Consider the following 20,547-nt stretch of genomic DNA (forward strand, 5'->3'; position numbering starts at 1 on the left):
CAACAACTTTTATAGGAAGCATTCTTTGTTCTGCGGCAATGAGAGTAGGATTGAAAAATATAGGCACTTTTTTTTTATTACGCGTTAGTTTTAGGCGCAAAAAATAAGAATTTTTTCAAAACTCGATAGATGCAGTCTGTCTTCACATGAATCTCATTACAACACCAATAAAATTGCAGGAAATTATTAGTGTCAACACAAAAGTACAATTTTATCACAAAAGTCTAATGGGACACATCTGCTAGAACGGTTGTGTAGACGTACTTTGCTTTGGCTGTTACTTCGAAATACTGCACGAGTTCCTTAACGTCGTTCTTTTTTTCATTTGACACCATGTTGACTGCTGGAAGAACAGGGGAGTTTAACATACTACAGCATATTTTAATTCTTGGTTTTAGCACACGCTCTATATGTTTTCTGAACTGTAACAGAAACATTACGATCCTTTCCCGAAGTTTTACTGTAAGTGATCATTCACTGCAGAGCCATCTTGAATGGTAGTGTCGATCTTAACACCTTTTGAGCACTCGATTTTAAGTCCATGATTTTCCATTTCTTGTTGAGATAATTGTCTATTCTTCCAAAAACACGATCTAGAGCCATATAGCTATGACCGCATATTGGAAAGAAATGAAGAATTCGAGTAAAAATATTGCTTTGCTCCAAAAAAAGCCACGAGAGTTGCCATCATAAAGCTATTCTTTTTCTGACTCGCACAAGAATCAGAAAACAGATGAATGGTGGAAGGGGCATTAGTTTTCTAGATCAAATAAAAAATCTAGCAATGCAGATGCGACTTGGTTACATCCCCTTGATGACTTGTCTGGAGTGTGAGCTTCATGGAAACTTTGGGTACTATTGACACCATATACCTTACTATAATAATACCGGGCAGCTAGCAGTTTTTTGTGGAAACAACGCTGGTGCTTCTACCTAGGCGACTGGTGTGGAGATACTCTCGAAACAAACTGTAATCAACTGCAATGTATATTGTTGCTGGGCTAGTTAATAGTTTTATTACTTAGCGCTGTGTTAAAATGTCACGGTGTATATGTGCTGATTATAATTGCTATAATTTCAGCAATGTACAATTTTTCTGAAATTTTAAAATATTGCTACAGTTTGTAGTGAATTCACGAGCACAGTACGTAACACTGATGTCCAGTAGAGAATACACATTCTTTACTTGTGTGTTCGGAATACTGTGAGATTAGGACAGGCCCTAGTTATGGACATCTTACTTGTGTGAGTACGTAACTATACGTACCTGCAGCAGCATCTGTGTCGTTGCCAGCATTCTCCTCCTCCTTCTTATCCTCCTCCTTCTTGTCCTCATCCTTCTTCTTATCGTCCTTGTCTCCTCCCTTAGCTTTCCCTTTTGCTGGGGTTGCTGGCTTTGGTTTTGGTTCCATCTCGGGATCCAACACGATCTTGCCTATATTCTTGCGATCATGCATCTTCTGCATGGCTTCTGGAACCTAATAAAACATAGGAAATCGTCTTTAATTAAAATTCCTTCTTCTATATTACATATAGGCTTCGTGTGTTTTTACAACCTGTATACACATGTTCCTGATGTAAACATGCGTGTGCATGCATCATTTTGGGCGATTACAAATTGGTTATACATAATAATGAAATTTAACTAGCTCCTAAGAAATAGGTTATTGTATTGTATATTTACGACTTAATTAAAATACTTTTATGCACAGGTAACAATATTATTAAAGCAGACTTCATTGTATAGACTTCCATTCTTTTAACACACATTACTTATATAAATACTAATTGTTAGGCACCTAACCTAATTATTTTAAATTTAAATAATTATATAAAAGTTGTAAGGGACAATCAAGTATAAAGAAACAGTTAGTTTCATTGTTGTTCGTTCTGGTATATTAATAATAAATACTGTAAACACTGCAACCCGGAAGTCTTGAAGGCATGACATCTGCAAGAATGTTACGTATTACTCTTAAAAGGAAATTATATTTCTCTAGCTTTTTATTAAAATATAGGCCGAGAACATATCAACAATTCCAGACAAGCAGGCCTACAGGTATAGAGTCTGATGAACTGTATTTTTTTATTTTCCTCTAAAATGTTGAACTGAAGGAATTTCACATAATCAATTATGAAATACGTGTTCACACTGGTAACTGTTAACATTTTCCCCTGCACTGGCAAGTTTGTTGTTTATGTAGGTAGACTATAACAAATGTAATAATCATGGGCTAGGATCACAATTGCAACAGAAATCACTGTCACTTAACAACTATCTGCGTTCGAATTATAAACCACGAGACAGAAGTGTGTTCAGTCACAGAGGCTGGCAAACTCACGCTGCACTGGCATAGTCATGACACGCAAATCATTGTGGAGTTCAACAATGCTCTGTCAATGGCAAATGAAACCGAAGCCTACAACTATTTTAGAGGAGTACTTTTTAATTTTACATTCCATTTATTTCGACCAATTTCGTTATTTATCTTGTATTCTCACAGAATATTTTATTTATATTGTGACAGCCGGGATACGATCTCACGACCGGCAGAAGGAGGTCAAGGTCGGCGTTGGTTCGGTGCGGCAAATGAAGCTGCGCGCGCATCTGCTTGCATGTGCTGTGGTGTAGAGAGGAGAGGAGAGACGGCTACCGCAGCAGAGAGGGAAAATAATGCGCCTGCGACTGAGGGGAGAAATCCAGAGAATTCGAGAGGTGCCATCTTCTGGACATCCGTAGGAATTTCCAGCATCGTACTCTCTGGAAACTATGGTTTGGTTATAAAAGAAGAGAGGCAAGTGAGCGAGCAGCAGTGTTGTTGTAGTCGTTGGACAGCAAGCCAGCCAGCCAGTCTTGTGTAGCAGTGAAGCCAGCTTCGAGACCGGAGTTCGACTTGAGTGTGTCCGCAGCTGTGTGAGCATACGAAGCCCTGAGTTCGAGTGCAGTGGACCGCAGTTGGGGACCTGAGTTCGAAGTTCAGTGGACTGTCTCTGAAGGTCTTGGGTTCGAGATACTGTGAACTTGAGTGACTGAGCTAGAAGAACTAGCCAAGGCAAACGAACTGTGAACTGAGAACTGACAGTTCTGTTTTGTAAATAGTGCTTTGTGAACATTAGTTAAGATTAGCATTACATTGTTGTTCTCAATAATTCAAGTAAATTGTCATTGTCGTCTGTGGAGTGCAATAACGAATACTGTGTTGCTGTGTGGAGTGGAAATCCCATTGTTGACGGGAGTGTTTACATTGAATTATAGAAAGTAATTATTGTTGTTTTGAATAGAAGTTACATTCTTGTTTTGTATTAAAAGTTACAATATTTTATAATACTCAATCAAAAGTGCACAGTTGCTGTGTGTCTGTACAGCACGGTTATCAACCTCAAAGATATACAATCAGCATGGAAAAGAGTCTATACAAAGGGAAAGGGGGGGATGCCAATTCCCCAGATAACTAGAGGGAAATAGCTCTCGAAAGTAACATCCAAGCTTTTAGAAAAGAAATGATCAACAGAATAACTGGTATAATCGAACAAAACGTATCTGAAAACCAATTCGGTTTCAACATTGCATGCCTCCATGATGTCACAAACTGACTACGAGAAAAAAAGCTAAATTACATTCAGTACCAAAGTGTCTGACCTGCTGGATAGAAGGATCTTGATGGAGATGCTACAACCATGACGAAAAACCCTGTAACGGAAACCATCAAGATCATTCTGGCATGTAATACAGTTCAAATTGACGTCACGTCCAAGAAGATAGTGCAGACAAACAGAGCAGGGAGACCGTATTTATTCATTCATAGTGTTCTGACCAAGGGCAGGTCTTTCACTGCAAACCCAGCATTCTCCAGTCTTTCATATTTTCTGCCTTCCTCTTTGTCTCCTCATATGACCCATATATCTTAATGTCGTCTATCATCTGATATCTTCTTCTGCCCCAAACTCTTCTCTCGTTCACCATTCCTTCCAGTGCATCCTTCAGTAGGCAGTTTCATCTCAACCAGTGACCCAGCCAATTCCTTTTCCTCTTTCTGATCAGTTTCAGCATCATTCTTTCTTCACCCACTCTTTCCAACACAGCTTCATTTCTTACTCTGTCTGTCCATTTCACACGCTCCATTCTTCTCCATATCCACATTTCAAATAGTTCTATTTGCTTCTCTTCACTTCTCGTAATGTTCATGCTTCTGCCCATACAATGCTACACTCCACACAAAGCACTTCATTAGTCTCTTCCATAGTTCTTTCTCCAGAGGTCCGCAGAAGATGCTTTTTTTTTTATTAAAAGCCTCCTTTGCCATTGCTATTCTTCTTTTGACTTCCTGACAGCAGCTCATGTTACTGCTTATAGTACATCCCAAGTATTTGAAGCTGTCCACTTGCTCTACTGCCTCATTCAGAATTCGCAAGTTTACCTTCTTTACTTTTCTTCCTATAACCATGGTCTTCGTCTTGTTGGCATTTATCTTCATTCCATACTGCTCACAGCTGTCATTTAGCTCCTGTAGCATATTCCTTAGTATCATCTCTTCTTCTGCTAACAACGCCATATCATCAGCAAATCTTATGCACTTTATTCTTCTTCCTCCTACTATCACTCCTCTCATGTTCTGAAAACAGTTCTTCACTAAATCCTCCAAGTAGATGTTGAACAGGGTAGGTGATAAAGGGTATTCTTGTCACACTCCTCTTCCCATCTCACTTCCTTCTGACATTTCTTCTGCTATCCTGACTTTGACTCGTTTAATATAAAGTTACTGAACAGCCTTCTCTCTTTCCAGTCCATACCAATTTTCTTTAGGATGTCCATCAGTTTATTCCAATCCACTCTGTCAAATGCCTTTTCTAAATCCACAAATACTACACACACTTGTTTATTCTTCTCTAGGTATCTTTTGCCGATTGTTCCTAGCAGTCCAACTGCATCTCTCGTACCTTTTCCCTTCCTGAAGCCAAACTGCTCTTGTTCCAACTATTCTTCCATCTTAGAATATAAACGTCGATTCAGTATTCGCAGGAGAATCTTCACTGAGAGTGATATCAGGCTGATAGTCCTGAACTCGTTACATTCTTTGCATTATTTCTCTTCAGTATTGAAGCAACACTGTCTCCGTGAAATCTTCAGGCCATCCGCCTTTCTCATATATTTCGTTGCATAATGATAGAATTTCCTTCTTGTCCTCACCCAAGCACTTCACTAACTCAATGGGGATTCCATCAACTCCTGTTGCTTTCCCATTCTTCATTTCCTTAAGCACTAGTTCAACTTCTTCCCTTAAAATAGAAAATCCTTTTCTGTCTTCTGATATGGCTGCTTCGTCTTCTATAGCCAAGTCATCTGGACGATTCCCTGTCTCATATAATATTCTTCTACATATTTCGTCCATGTGTTCAGTATTCCTGGTCTGTCTTATTTCATTTTCGATTTCGTCCTCCATCAACCACATGGATTTCCTATTCTTATTTGTGAAGTCCAAACATTTTACTTCAAGGTACATTAAATCATATCTTCCTTTTCTCTCTAAATCCTCTATTTCGTTACATTTTTCTTTCATCCAGTCTTCCTTCGCCTCATCAGTTTCTCTTTTTAGTTCGTTGTTATGTTTCCTATATTTTTTCTACCTTCTTCTGTGTTGATGTTTTTCATTTTCTTCTTTCCTCCAATTTCTCCAACATTTTCCCTGTGACTCACCTTCTCTGTATCCCATTGTTTCTTATGCTGTTGTCTGTATACAGCTTACTCATTGCTATTCTCAGGTTGGATTCTAATGTAGCGACTTTCTCTTGAAAATTTGCTCCAATTTTCTTCTTTCTTCTTCATTCTTCAGTTTTTCCGTGTTCAATTTCTTCATCACTTGTCTTACTCTTATCTTCTTCAGACGAATATCTACTTCGCCTATCAGGAGGGCATGATGTCAGTTAATATCTGCGCCTGGTAAAGTCTTGAGCCCCATAATATTCAATGAGGCAATGTACAACCCAGTTCAGAAAATCAAGGACGATCAGGTCAAGATTTATATATATGCAGATGATATGGTGCTAGAAGCTGCAAGCAGCACTGGAATGGGCGGAGGGAAATAATTTTACAATCAATCAACAAACAGATGGCAGCTGGGAATCAGGAAATGAATATTGAACACTGTCAAGCATTTCAAATATCTGGGAATGATACTGCATCACTTTCATCAAACATATGAAAGGAAGGTAGCAGCAACAACAATAACCACGAATGATACACAATTACAGCCATGAAGTTGTTTGATAGGAAAATAACACCCATCATCTACGGAATGGAAGTTATATGGCCACATCTTACTAAAACTAATCTCAAGGTTATCGAGATAACTGAAAAAAAACTTGCTAACGAAATTACTATGATGCGTCCAAATTCCTATCATCAAAATTAATGTAGGGAAACATTCTGTATCTAGCAATCACGTGTACAGTTGCGTCTTCACGTGAACACAGCATTTCGAGAACTGCCAGTGGAACTTCAGGTAAAGAATAAGCAATGACATCTACAACGTGGAGGAGTGCAGACTGTATGATCTGAGATGTGTTTGAACTTCCTTTCCACTGAGGAAAAACACTGCTTGTGTGGTGATGTTCCTCACAAAATTCTTTACTGAATATATAACCTATACAAAACACATCGTGCACTTTACTACTATATAGTACAGTATTTAAGCTGGCGGGAATATCATAGCAGTTGTCTGAATGCGCTATGGGAGACCAAGTCAAACCCTACAATTTAATGTTTACATAATACTACATAGACAAAAAATAAAATAAAAATCAGTTTCCCAATTTCAACTAGAATTCAGAATTTTGAGAGGTTTTCAACAAATATGGACGATTTTTTCGATATGGAATGATATCTGGTAACATATCACTTAGTACAAGATGGACGAGGAGTACCTGAAATATACAGAACACACTCTTTTGATGTAATTTACAAGTACCAGTACACACTCACGTCTTCCAAAGCCCAAGTAGAGTCCACCACAGGCTTGATCTTGCCTTCCTTCCAGAGGGAGAACACAGACTCCATGACGCCCTTAGCATAGGGAGCGCCGCTCTGCTGGAAGAGCAGATGGCGCAGGTTCAAACCAGACAGAGTCTTGTTCTCGTCGAACAGTTTGATAGGCGAGACCTTGTCCACTTGCCACCACTGTGAAGCAAGAAACAACCATTATAACAACATCTACACACTGCAGTAATGCCAACATGACCATGACTACCATTCACTATTCTTTATTCCGCATCTCGCCAGTTCATCTTGCTCACTTTGAAACAATAGTTACTTTTACGAGTGTTTACATCTTGGTGGAGTTGTCGGCATAATGTAACCAATATTCTTCCAATATAATGTTCCTTGTCACTGTTTAACCAACTGTATCCATCTACTGTAAGATCAAAGTAACACGACTGGCTTTAAGTAGTCTGTGTTTTCACAGAATGTTAAATTCAGTCCGTTGCTTATTTTCCTATCTGAAGAGAAGTATTGTGATGCTATGAGGACATAAACTAGCTGACAGGAGAATCTAGGACATCCCGGGGACTGCATCAATTATGCAAACCATAGGGTTCCGCATAAGCCTCACAGTGCACTGCACTAATCTTCCCAAAGGCAATCCTTAGTACCGCACCATCTCACCTTGGTTCTCTATCAACCCGTTCAGTTCTCGTGATCAGTATACTGTACTATTAACCCGTTCAGTTCTCGTGATCAGTATACTGTACTATTAACCCGTTCAGTTCTCGTGATCAATATACTGTACTATTAACCCGTTCAGTTCTCGTGATCAATATACTGTACTATTAACCCGTTCAGTTCTCGTGATCAGTATACTGCACTATTAACCCATTCAGTTCTCGTGATCAGTATACTGTACTATTAACCCGTCCAGTTCTCGTGATCAGTATACTGTACTATTAACCCGTCCAGTTCTTGTGATCAGTATACTGTACTATTAACCCGTTCAGTTCTCGTGATCAGTATACTGTACTAATAACCCGTTCAGTTCTCGTGATCAGTATACTGTACTATTAACCCATTCAGTTCTCGTGATCAGTATACTGTGCTATTAACCCGTTCAGTTCTCGTGATCAGTATACTGTACTATTAACCCGTTCAGTTCTCGTGATCAGTATACTGCCTGGCCATCTCATTTAGTTGTAAGGTCTATAGTTGCCAGTAATGAAAATGGTAAAGTGTTATATGATAATTAAGTTTAATTAAAATCCACGTTCTTAAATACAAATTATACCACTTAATCATATTTACTGTGTTGCATAACTGAATATAAACGAACTCTTAGGAGAACATGCTGCACAAAGGCAAAGAAATAACATTTTGATATCGGAGGACTTTGCAAGACATTTCAGTTAGAATCTGTGTTTTGCTGAATGAGACACGCATGCAAGCACACCAACTCACCGATCTGGCCACGCTGAAGAAGCTTTTGGTTTCACCTGTTACAACATTTGATGATCCTGAAATGAAAAGATGGTGTAAGTTTATCAGTCAGAACGCACCTGACAACTTGAATCTGTTTCTGCAGGATAACGACATTACAACTTTTACAAAGGCATCATACCAATCTTAATTATGTACAGGGTGTGGTACATCACTGCTTTTGGATTTGTCAGTTCTCCTGCATTTTGCTTGTGTAAGTATAGGATTACCAAACATTCGGATTTTCCCAGACATGTCCGGGTTTTTAAAGGCATCTGGGGGGATTTTCAGGTAAGTCTATGTGGTATTTTCGAAATAGAATATGTCTTCCATTCTTTTTTAAATGTTTCTAAAAATGTAGGCTAATCCACTTCTTCATACAAAAATTACAGTAAGAACAGTAATATCCTCTATATAACTTTCAAGATATGAGCTGTAGTGGTTTTCACACAATTATTTTGACAAACAAAAAACTTGTAGCAGTGACGGATGTGTTGGAAACACTACAGATGTAATACTTTTCCTTATAAATATAGCTACTAAGTGTAGCATCTCTGCCTGGAAATAAACAGGCATGTCTACCACAAATTCTTTGCAACACTTTTTTTTTTTAGGTATATCACGCCATTAGCAGAGACATGTGCAGTTACTGTTAAGAAATTTAATAAAAACAGTCCTTATGCAATCACTGCTAGAAGAGAATATCAAATTCATTTCACCTTGGAAAGCATAATTCCGTCCTGTATGACATGCAATGAGGTTATGAATGATGAAAAATTATGAAGCAATGGAGGTGTTTTGAAGACTAAATCTACAGATAGGCCTTGCAATATTTAACGAGAAACAATATGCACAGTAGAAATGTTATATGGAGTCCAAAACACTCAGAGACGAACTTTCTCCACAGTGCATATCTGAAGTGTTGGTGTGCATTACAGTCTTCCCGTATTTCCAGGGCTGGCAAAAAAAAAAAAAGAAAAAAAGTTTTATTTAAAAAAATAAAAAACACCTTTTCTATTGTTTTAAATTTCTTGCCAGATTTAAACAGTGCCATGAAATAGTATGTTTTTTAAATTTGTTGTTGTTGTCATCGTTAACTAATGCTCAGCTTTAGCAATAAAGCCATCAACTCTCTCATTATCCAATATTTCTCATACACAGTGAGTGTAGAGGAAAGGGCTGAACATCACTGAAGATGATTCTATCTACTTCTTCCTGAAGCCCGACTACACACTGGACAAAATGGCGAAGAAAAAATTCCTATTCTGTTCAAGTGTTTTGACAAACAGTCATGCCCTGTGAGTAATAGAAGATGCAACTGCACCTCTCCTTGGATACTCAGGAATTATATTTTGTTGTAAGCTGAAATTCCCTCGTCCTTTATTATATCAAATTTCGTGGTAGTGATATGATATTAGGCCTGTGTCTTGATACAGTGCGTTCGTAGCTCGGCCGGCAGTTCCGCAGCGGCCTTGGACTGGGTGAAGATTGGCGTGCCTGCCGCCAAGTTACACGTAAACGACCGGCAAGTCATGGGTACAGAACACTAACTACTCTACTAACATTAGGCTTACCTGCATCACAACAGATGTTGAAAATGATGACCTTCAACTCGAACACATTCCCTATATCTCCGAAAACAATTCTGGTTCACTCGCAAAAGTTCATCTTGACTGATTGCCTGCATTTCTCTCGTGATGTTGTCCTCCAGTTCTTGCAACGTGTGCGGATTTGATGCATACACTTTATTCTTTAACGTTCCCCATAAGTAAAAATCGCATGGAGATAGGTCAGGGGAACGAGGTGGCCACAATCCTCGACTAATTATTCTGTCACCAAACACACTTCGCAAACCATGCATAGAATTCGCAGCGGTGTGCTCTGTAGCTGAATCCTGCTGAAACCAGCCACTCAATCGTTCATTTCTTGTTAGTTGCAGAAAAAAATGATTTAAAATTGAAGTTACATAAACGTGTGAATGAACTGTTGTGTCGAAAAATATGGGACCGATGATTCTACTCGCACTCACTGCACACCAAACCCCAGCCTTTGCAGTGTGGTGGGGAACTTCATGAATAATATGGGGATTTTCGGTAGCCCAGTATCTATTGTTCTGAGTAGAAACGTGACCGTGAAGATGAAACCACGCTTCATCAGTGAAGAACGTTAAAAGTGGGTCCACGTCGCCATTATGAACGGAATGCACAAACCAACTGCAATAATTAATCCTACTTGTGGTTATAAAGCATGAACTACAGTTACCCTGTACGTCTTAAGTTTCAGAAGTTTCGTTGCTACAAAAGCTGACGTCTTGGAAATGTTAACCTCTTTGCTAAACGTTGCAGTGATTTGCGGAGTGAGTATTCTAACTGGGCCCCTACTTTATCAAGCTTCTCTTCTGTCAGTACACGGCATTGTTGAACACGTTTTTTGTTCAAAAAAGATCCTGTACATCTGACTTTATTGACAAGGTCATGAATAGTTGACCTACTAGGAATTCAAACACCTGCAAACCGATGTTCAAATTCTCTTCGACACCTTCTTGCAGAAGATATTTCATATACGCATCATAGAGAAAAATACGTTGTTCTAAAGTGTACTCAACCATTATTAATAGACACTATCACCACGAGACAACACAATTTTACTCACAACACGCGCACAGACATCATTCCCTCAAGACAAATCCAAATCGACTGACTGGCGCGTCAGCAGTAGCTACAGCGCTACTCTGGTGGCAGGTGTGCCAATCTTCACCCAGTTCAAGGCCACTGCAGAACGGTCCGGCCAAACTAAGAACGCATTGTATTTTGAGTTGATTAATCTGTTAACTGTTGAAAATTATTAAGTTGACATGGAATTTTTAAATATAAAAATATTTTATAAACAGAGTTACCAGAAGGTTTTGTAAAATTATGCAAATTCCCTATTTTTTAAAGAAATATTTGGGTAACAGGCATTTTAGACATTTGAAATTTATTGCATCATTTATTAAGCTAAATAAGGTTATTCGTAAAATCAATGACCTACTAACTTATAAACAAACAAACAAATAAATAAATGTTATGAAACCTATGGGAATCCTAAAGAAAATTGGCGTGGATCGGAGAGAGAGGAGGCTGTTCAGCAATCTTTATATGAAACGAGTCAAAGTCAGGATAGGAGAAGAAATAACAGAAGGAAATGAACTAGGGAGAGGAGTACAACAATGATGCCCTTTATCACCTAGCCTGTTCAACATCTATTAGAAGAATTAGTGAAAAACTGTTTTCAGAACATGGGAAGAGTGATAGCAGGAGGAAGAAGAATAAATTGCACAAGATTTGCTGATGTGGTGTTAGCAGAAGGGATATGCTACTGGAACTAAATAACAATTGTGAGCAGTATAGAATGAAGATAAATGCCAACAAGATGAAGACCATGGTCATAGCAAGAAAATACAGAAGGTAAACTTGTGAATTCTAAATGAGGTAGTAGAGCAAGTGGACAGCTTCAAATACTTGGAGTGTACTATAAGCAGTGACAGGTTATCGTATTTAATACTTAAGGGTAGATGGTGCGATATCATAGTTATAAATGCTCACACCCTTACAGAAGAGAAAGACGACCATATAAAGGATAGCTTCTATGAGGAGTTGGAACACGGTTTTGATCAGTTATCTAGATATCACATGAAAATTTTATTCGGGGATTTCAATGCTAAAGTAGGACAGGAGAATATTTTAAACCGATTATTATTGGAAAAGAGAGCTTACACATAATTAGTAATGACAATGGAGTTAGGTTAGTCAACTTTGCGACATCAAAAAATTAATTTTATTGTCAAAAGTACAACATTCCTCCATAAGGATATACATAAATATACTTGGACTTCTCCAGATGGATTGACACACAACCAAATAGATCACATCTTGATAGATAAATGGAGACATACAGTATAGCAAACATTCGAACTTTCAGGGGGGGGGGGGGCAGACTGTAATTCTGACCATTATTTGGTAATTGGAGAATTAAGAGAAAGACTATCAGTAGCCAAGCGAGTAGAGCAACAAGTTAATATTAGTAGATTCAATATACTGAAATTAAAGGACGAGGAAACTGAGCAACCCTAGTCTCACTCGTGATTGACAATATAATAAACAGTAGTCTACACATTCAACTGCATACAATGAACTGGTATAGTCCCAATTGTAACTGGTATGGCTTTTGGTTTGTATACCGGCACATTCGTTCCTGCTGCTATTAACAATTAAATCATTAGTCAGAAGCAGGCCTCAACAGATCAGAAGGCAGTAAGTTGTCTTCATGCAAGTGACGTAGTTTTCTCTTACATAAAACAGCCACAAAAGTGCTGTAAAGAGACCTGTAAATTTTAAATACCATCTGTGATGTCAAGACAGATGGATTATGGGCATAATCGGTTTCTTTGCCGCAGTAAACTTAAATGGTGTCCTCTGACTCAGCAGCTATATCAATTCACCGAATTCGTCAGCATTATACAGCAATTCTTAAACTTCTGAATGAAAACTAACGAGCTACGGTTTTTTTTTCTCGTACGAGGAGAACCTGAAGGCTTGCAGTGCAGCCTGAGGCTTACTGTACTTAGCACTCTTATTCTGTGAGTGATTGAGTAGCTGAATGGCTGTGCTCTTGTACAAGTACAGCACGCCACACCGTGAAATTAACCTGGGCTATGGTATGGATGATGATGATGATGATGATATGTGAATTAATGATGGCGAAACGAGTCCGAGGTCCAACGTCGAAAGTTACTCAGCAATTCTGCTTCAATTGGTTGAGGGAAAACCCTGGAAAAATATCCATCCAGGTGACTTGTCCCAACCCAGGCCCACTCGCTAACCATAGCAGTGGGCGACTACGGGTTGCTAGTCAATTTAACCGTGCAATTGTGGGAAAGGCTGGTATGTACTATTTTGCTCCAACTTTCGAATCGAATCATGTTGTGATGGATTCTACTGTCCAGTTGTTAGGATTTAATAACGATGATCAAAGTTGCCTATATTGGAGCAGAAGAAAGCAAAATAATCTGGTTGCTCCCTCAAACATTATCTGACTCACCATATAAGATATATTTTCCCATAGGTTTCAGCAGTGAATAGCCTCTGTTACACTCCTCGCCACACAGACAGTCCAGCACGATGTCCACGCCCTCTGGAGACAGCCTGCAACATGTCCATAAATTGCACATATCTTATGTGTCTTACACTTTGAATTTCGAACATAGCTTTAATTAAATCTTACCACGGGTGACAAGGAAAACATGTTCTGCTTGTTAGATGATTTCTCTAGAATGCATGAGTTCTTACTTGCGCACTTCGCTGGCGTAGTCGCTGCCCCGCTCCAGCAGGTGGTCGATGGACTCCTTGAGCGCCTCATGCTTTCCTTTGGAGGCCACGCCAAACACCTTCACGTCCGACACGGTCTTGCTCAGCTGCGCCACAGCCTGGCCCTGTGCATACAATGTTCGAATCTAGACAGCACCCCATGTTTCATTTGTGGGAGCAATAACAACCTCTTATAATGTTTCAGCGTGAGCACTTCAGACAGGAAAACTCTCCAATTTCTTTGATCTCAAATTTTACGATGAAACCCGTTTCATTTCATTCTGCAAAGTCTCTGCATATTAGTAAGCCCTAGTTATTGCAACTCCTTGTTGTTCCTAGCCTGTGAAGACAAATGAGTAATTTATTGTTCTTTAGATTAAGACAGACATTTCTCCTTGTTTTCGGTTCCCGGTTCTAGAATAGCCCCAATTCTTTCAAGGACATAATCTGACTGAGCTGCGTAATTGAAAACATTCAAGGAACTGTGACAAATTTACGTTATGAAAATTTATCCTGTTTTTATATACTTTTTTTCTGGTTCTTCATCACTTGAATAGCTTAGTAGTAAATGTTCCCTTATCATATTTTTGCTGTAAATTATTTTGAATTCAAAGCAAAATAAACTGAACATAACGAATTTAACCTTAATGGCAGACCTGGTTCCTTGCAAAATCTCATTCACTTTTGAGTACATAACTTTGCATTTTTCAATGTTATTGTAATGATGGGATAAAAGTAATATGTTTGAAAAATTTCTTCCACTTTTCACTTTGCAAACCAGTTTTAAAAAGTGATATTGGAACAGAAACTGCAATGAAAAGTACAAACTGCAAAGTCAAAAGTTGAAAAGTTTAATGTGTAATAGGTCCACAGTTATTAGTAGAGATTTGTGGCCTCCACAGTCTCCCGACCTAAAAATCCCCCGTGACTTTTATCTCTAGGTGTATCAAAAGATGTCCCACACAACCTGGAAGAACAAACTTAATATCAGCCAGGAGATTGCCGCCATTCCTGAACGAGAACTGTGGCAAGTGCCAAACATGGTGGACAACAAAGCAGTCAGTTTCAGTACCTCTTTTCATAAAATTTATAATCGAGTAATTTTAACTGCTTTTCTTGATAAATTGTTAACGAAACTGTTTGTAAGGTTGCTTCACGGCAAACGAAAGTTCGGACTTATGGGCCAAACCGTTTTGTTCGCTTTGTTTAAAATTCACAGCTGCATATTAATGCACAAAAATTTCACACAAAAATGGTGATCATATACAAGACGTGCTGCTAGAGGCAAGTGGTTATCTCTCATGACAAATGAGTACCTGTAGTAAACATATTCACTTCTGGTGAGTAATAACTTAGTAATGCAGCACACACCTTGTCCATTCTTTACAATTCCCATTTGCTGTGTACTGTGCAAATACTAAGACAATAATTGTTCTGAATTGTGATGATCTACATTTAAATAAATTGAAATGTGGAAGCGTACAATACCTATCTCCATAATAACACAGGTGTACTATTCCCACCATACCTATCCCCAAAGTAACACAGGCGAATTATTCGCACCATACCTATCCCCATAGTAACACAGGTGTACTAATCGCACCATACCTATCCCCATAGTAACACAGGTGAACTATTCGCACCATACCTATCCCCAAAGTAACAAGGGCGAATTATTCGCACCATACCTATCCCCATAGTAACACATGTGTACTATTTGCATCATACCCATCCCCATAGTAACACAGGCGTACTATTCGCACCATACCTATCCCCATAGTAAACACAGGCGTACCATTCGCACCATACCTATCCCCATAGTAACACAGGCGTATTATTCGCACCATACCTATCCCCATAGTAACACAGGTGTACTATTCGCACCATACCTATCCCCGTAGTAACACAGGCGTACTATTCGCACCATACCTATCCCCATAGTAACACAGGTGTACTATTCGCACCATACCTATCCCCATAGTAACACAGGTGTACTATTCGCACCATGCCTATCCCCATAGTAACACAGGTGTACTATTCGCACCATACCTATCCCCATAGTAACACAGGCGTACTATTCGCACCATACCTATCCCCATAGTAACCCAGGCGTACTATTCGCACCATACCTATCCCCATAGTAACACAGGTGTACTATTCGCACCATGCCTATCCCCATAGTAACACAGGTGTACTATTCGCCCCATACCTATCCCCATAGTAACACAGGCGTACTATTCGCACCATACCTATCCCCATAGTAACACAGGCGTACTATTCGCACAATACCTATCCCCATACTAACACAGGTGAACTATTCGCACCATACCTATCTCCACAGTAACACAGGCGTACTATTCGCACCATGCCTATCCCCATAGTAACACAGGCGTACTATTCGCACCATACCTATCCCCATAGTAACACAGGCGTACTATTCGCACCGTACCTATCCCCATAGTAACACAGGTGTACTATTCGCACCATACCTATCCCCATAGTAACACAGGCGTACTATTCGCACCATACCTATCCCCATAGTAACACAGGCGTACTATTCGCACCATACCTATCCCCATAGAAACACAGGCGTACTATTCGCACCATACCTATCCCCATAGTAACACAGGTGTACTATTCGCACCATGTCTATCCCCATAGTAACACAGGAGTACTATTCGCACCATACCTATCCCCATAGTAGCACAGGCGTACTATTCGCATCATACCTATCCCCATAGTAACACAGGCGTACTATTCGCACCGTACCTATCCCCATAGTAACACAGGCGTACTATTCGCACCATACCTATCCCCATAGTAACACAGGCGTACTACTCGCACCATACCTATCCCCATAGTAACACAGGCGTACTATTCGCACCATGCCTATCCCCATAGTAACACAGGCGTACTATTCGCACCATGCCTATCCCCATAGTAACACAGGCGTACTATTCGCACCATACCTATCCCCATAGTAACACAGGCGTACTATTCGCACCATACCTATCCCCATAGTAACACAGGCGTACTATTCGCACCATGCCTATCCCCATAGTAACACAGGCGTACTATTCGCACCATACCTATCCCCATAGTAACACAGGTGTACTATTCGCACCATACCTATCCCCATAGTAACACAGGCGTACTATTCGTACCATACCTATCCCCATAGTAACACAGGCGTACTATTCGCACCATATCTATTCCCATAGTAACACAGGTGTACTATTCGCACCATGCCTATCCCCATAGTAACACAGGTGTATTATTCGCACCATACCTATCCCCATAGTAACACAGGCGTACTATTCGCACCATACCTATCCCCATAGTAACCCAGGCGTACTATTCGCACCATACCTATCCCCATAGTAACACAGGCGTACTATTCGCACCATGCCTATCCCCATAGTAACACAGGTGTACTATTCGCACCATACCTATCCCCATAGTAACACAGGCGTACTATTCGCACCGTACCTATCCCCATAGTAACACAGGTGAACTATTCGCACCATGCCTATCCCCATAGTAACACAGGCGTACTATTCGCACCATACCTATCCCCATAGTAACACAGGCGTACTATTCGCACCATACCTATCCCCATAGTAACACAGGTGTACTATTCGCACCATACCTATCCCCAAAGTAACACAGGTGAACTATTCGCACCATACCTATCCCCAAAGTAACACAGGTGTACTATTCGCACCATACCTATCCCCAAAGTAACACAGGTGAACTATTCGCACCATACCTATCCCCAAAGTAACACAGGTGTACTATTCGCACCATACCTATCCCCAAAGTAACACAGGTGAACTATTCGCACCATACCTATCCCCATAGTAACACAGGCGTACTATTCGCACCATGGCTATCCCCATAGTAACACAGGCGTACTATTCGCACCATACCTATCCCCATAGTAACACAGGCGTACTATTCGCACCATACCTATCTCCATAGTAACACAGGCGTACTATTCGCACCATACCTATCCCCATAGTAACACAGGCGTACTATTCGCACCATACCTATCCCCATAGTAACACAGGCGTACTATTCGCACCATACCTATCCCCATAGTAACACAGGTGTACTATTCGCACCATGCCTATCCCCATAGTAACACAGGTGTACTATTCGCACCATACCTGTCCCCATAGTAACACAGGCGTACTATTCGCACCATACCTATCCCCATAGTAACACAGGCGTACTATTCGCACCATACCTATCCCCATAGTAACACAGGCGTACTATTCGCACCATGCCTATTCCCATAGTAACACAGGCGTACTATTCGCACCATACCTATCCCCATAGTAACACAGGTGTACTATTCGCACCATACCTATCCCCATAGTAACACAGGCGAATTATTCGCACCATACCTATCCCCAAAGTAACACAGGTGAACTATTCGCACCATACCTATCCCCATAGTAACACAGGTGTACTATTCGCACCATACCTATCCCCAAAGTAACACAGGCGTACTATTCGCACCATACCTATCCCCAAAGTAACACAGGTGTACTATTCACACCATAACTATCCCCAAAGTAACAAAGGCGTACTATTCGCACCATACCTATCCCCACAGTAACACAGGCGTACTATTCGCACCATGCCTATCCCCATAGTAACACAGGTGTACTATTCGCACCATACCTATCCCCATAGTAACACAGGTGTACTATTCGCACCATACCTATCCCCAAAGTAACACAGGTGAACTATTCGCACCATACTATCCCCAAAGTAACACAGATGTACTATTCGCACCATACCTATCCCCAAAGTAACACAGGTGAACTATTCGCACCATACCTATCCCCAAAGTAACACAGGTGTACTATTCGCACCATGCCTATCCCCATAGTAACACAGGCGTACTATTCGCACCATGCCTATCGTCACTCTAACGTAGATGAGTATTAGTATTTCTGTTCTCTATCCATGATATGGAAAATTCTCTGAATCTGTTTATGCATTGTTATGGAAAGAATTCCTTACTTAGACTATCTGTGAACCTGGCTACTGAATTTACGTAACTTGACGAAGGCCAAATTCATTTATTGAGAATGCAACACACCACCTTTCGTCGTCAGTCATTCGTCAACCTTTGAACATCATGTAATTATGATTTTTGTGTATGTTTGTGTTCTAAATCACTGTGCCACATCACTTTCGTCCTGCTCAGTCCAGATGAGGCGGACCCAAGTTGCAATGCTTCTGTACGGGAATGTCGTCATCTCACTCTACACCTGGCCTGACTTTAGAGCTCTGCATTTCATTAAGGACGAACTACCGAGAGTCATGATAATATGTGCCATCGGTCGCTCGCTCCGCAGGCTGGCTGCCGCATGTCCTGACTCCGCTGAAAGCAAAACACCCAACCGTAGCATCACAGACGACCAGTCGTCCTGGTCATATGGGGGGTATCATAGACTGAAAACTGTCATCCATCGATGTGTTCACAGTATGCACTATGGAAATTATTAAAGTGCCTGATACCCTATCACCTGATTAGTGAACCTTGAAGGATACAGGCTATCAGATTGAATAAAAATGTACAATAAAATATTTAAATAATAAATTAATAAATCAATAAGAAAATTAAGTTTTAACACACCATTTTGTCTATAAGAATATAAAGTATAAGCAGCACTAAAAAAAGATAATAATAATATGTCCGTCTTTATCCTCTAGTTGCATGGAACAGTTAACTTGTACTATTTTGTTATATTCGTAATGTCACAGGACAAAAGTAAATACATCAAAGAAACCAAGGAGGAAATTATAGACGAGATTGAACAAAAATTACTAATTTTAAAACCAAATGGCGATTTTTCCATTGATTCTTTTAATTTTGGAATAACTTCAGCAGGAATTTTGTTTGCTCCATCCTTGATATTTCGTGATATGGTCGTGGATTATAGTGAACATGTACATTTGGTTTATTTTTATTAAATACTGTGACTGAAATAGACTATGTCTGCTTTTGACACATATCACAAAATCTCTGTTCCTTTTATGCAATCACATATACTAAGCTACATTAAACATTTTCATTACCGGTACTGATATGAGTTCGACAAGATGGATGCTGAATAACATTCTTGATAGTATAAAACATTGTTTCACTTAAAGAATTCTGATTTAAAAATTATGTTTCCTTCTATAAATGTTCAAATACTTTCTAATTTTCGTGCCATCTGAAATAAAAACAAATGGTAACCTTCTTAGGTAGGCTGTTTTGGGTATCACGCATTAAAAGGTGATGGATGTAATTGCAGTGCGACAACCTCGAGCACTCGCGACTGACCGAGTAAACGTTTCAACTGACCGGTTATAAATTCTCGACTGCATGCGTTCGAGCACATCATTTCCCGGCTGCCTTCTTCACAACGAGGACTGATCGGCGAGTTTCAAAAGCATGCAGAGCTCTGCTGTACTTACGACGCCGCCACCCGCGGAGTGCACGAGCACGCTCTTGCCAGGTGAGAGGCCGCCCAGCTCGAAGAGCAGGATGTAGGCCACCAGGTAGTTCATGGCAATGGCGGCCGCGTCCAAAAAGCTGAGGTCGTCAGGGATGGGGTATACGTACCGCGCTGGTACTGCCACCAGCTCGGCCCATGCGCGGTATTCTGGCAGAGCCACCACGCGGTCCCCGACCTGTAACAAAACAGATAGTCTTCAGTACATGAGGATAAGATCAAA

General features: G+C 40.1%; 1 protein-coding gene across 1 annotated transcript in view; it reads right to left on the bottom strand.

Annotated features, from left to right (window-relative positions):
• LOC138695142 (synaptic vesicle membrane protein VAT-1 homolog-like) overlaps positions 1–20,547 on the bottom strand; it is a 65,015-nt gene that overhangs the window by 1,929 nt on the left and 42,539 nt on the right. Inside the window, exons 3-8 of the mRNA XM_069819573.1 lie at positions 20,287–20,502; positions 13,789–13,931; positions 13,541–13,644; positions 8,444–8,499; positions 6,980–7,174; positions 1,268–1,478 (exon numbers count right to left, since the gene is read on the bottom strand). Coding sequence (XP_069675674.1) covers positions 1,268–1,478; positions 6,980–7,174; positions 8,444–8,499; positions 13,541–13,644; positions 13,789–13,931; positions 20,287–20,502 — 925 coding nt within the window. The remainder of the gene's footprint in view (positions 1–1,267; positions 1,479–6,979; positions 7,175–8,443; positions 8,500–13,540; positions 13,645–13,788; positions 13,932–20,286; positions 20,503–20,547) is intronic.

The sequence above is a fragment of the Periplaneta americana genome, chromosome 2 (assembly GCF_040183065.1).
Source record: "Periplaneta americana isolate PAMFEO1 chromosome 2, P.americana_PAMFEO1_priV1, whole genome shotgun sequence".
Classification (NCBI taxonomy): Eukaryota; Metazoa; Arthropoda; class Insecta; order Blattodea; family Blattidae; genus Periplaneta; species Periplaneta americana.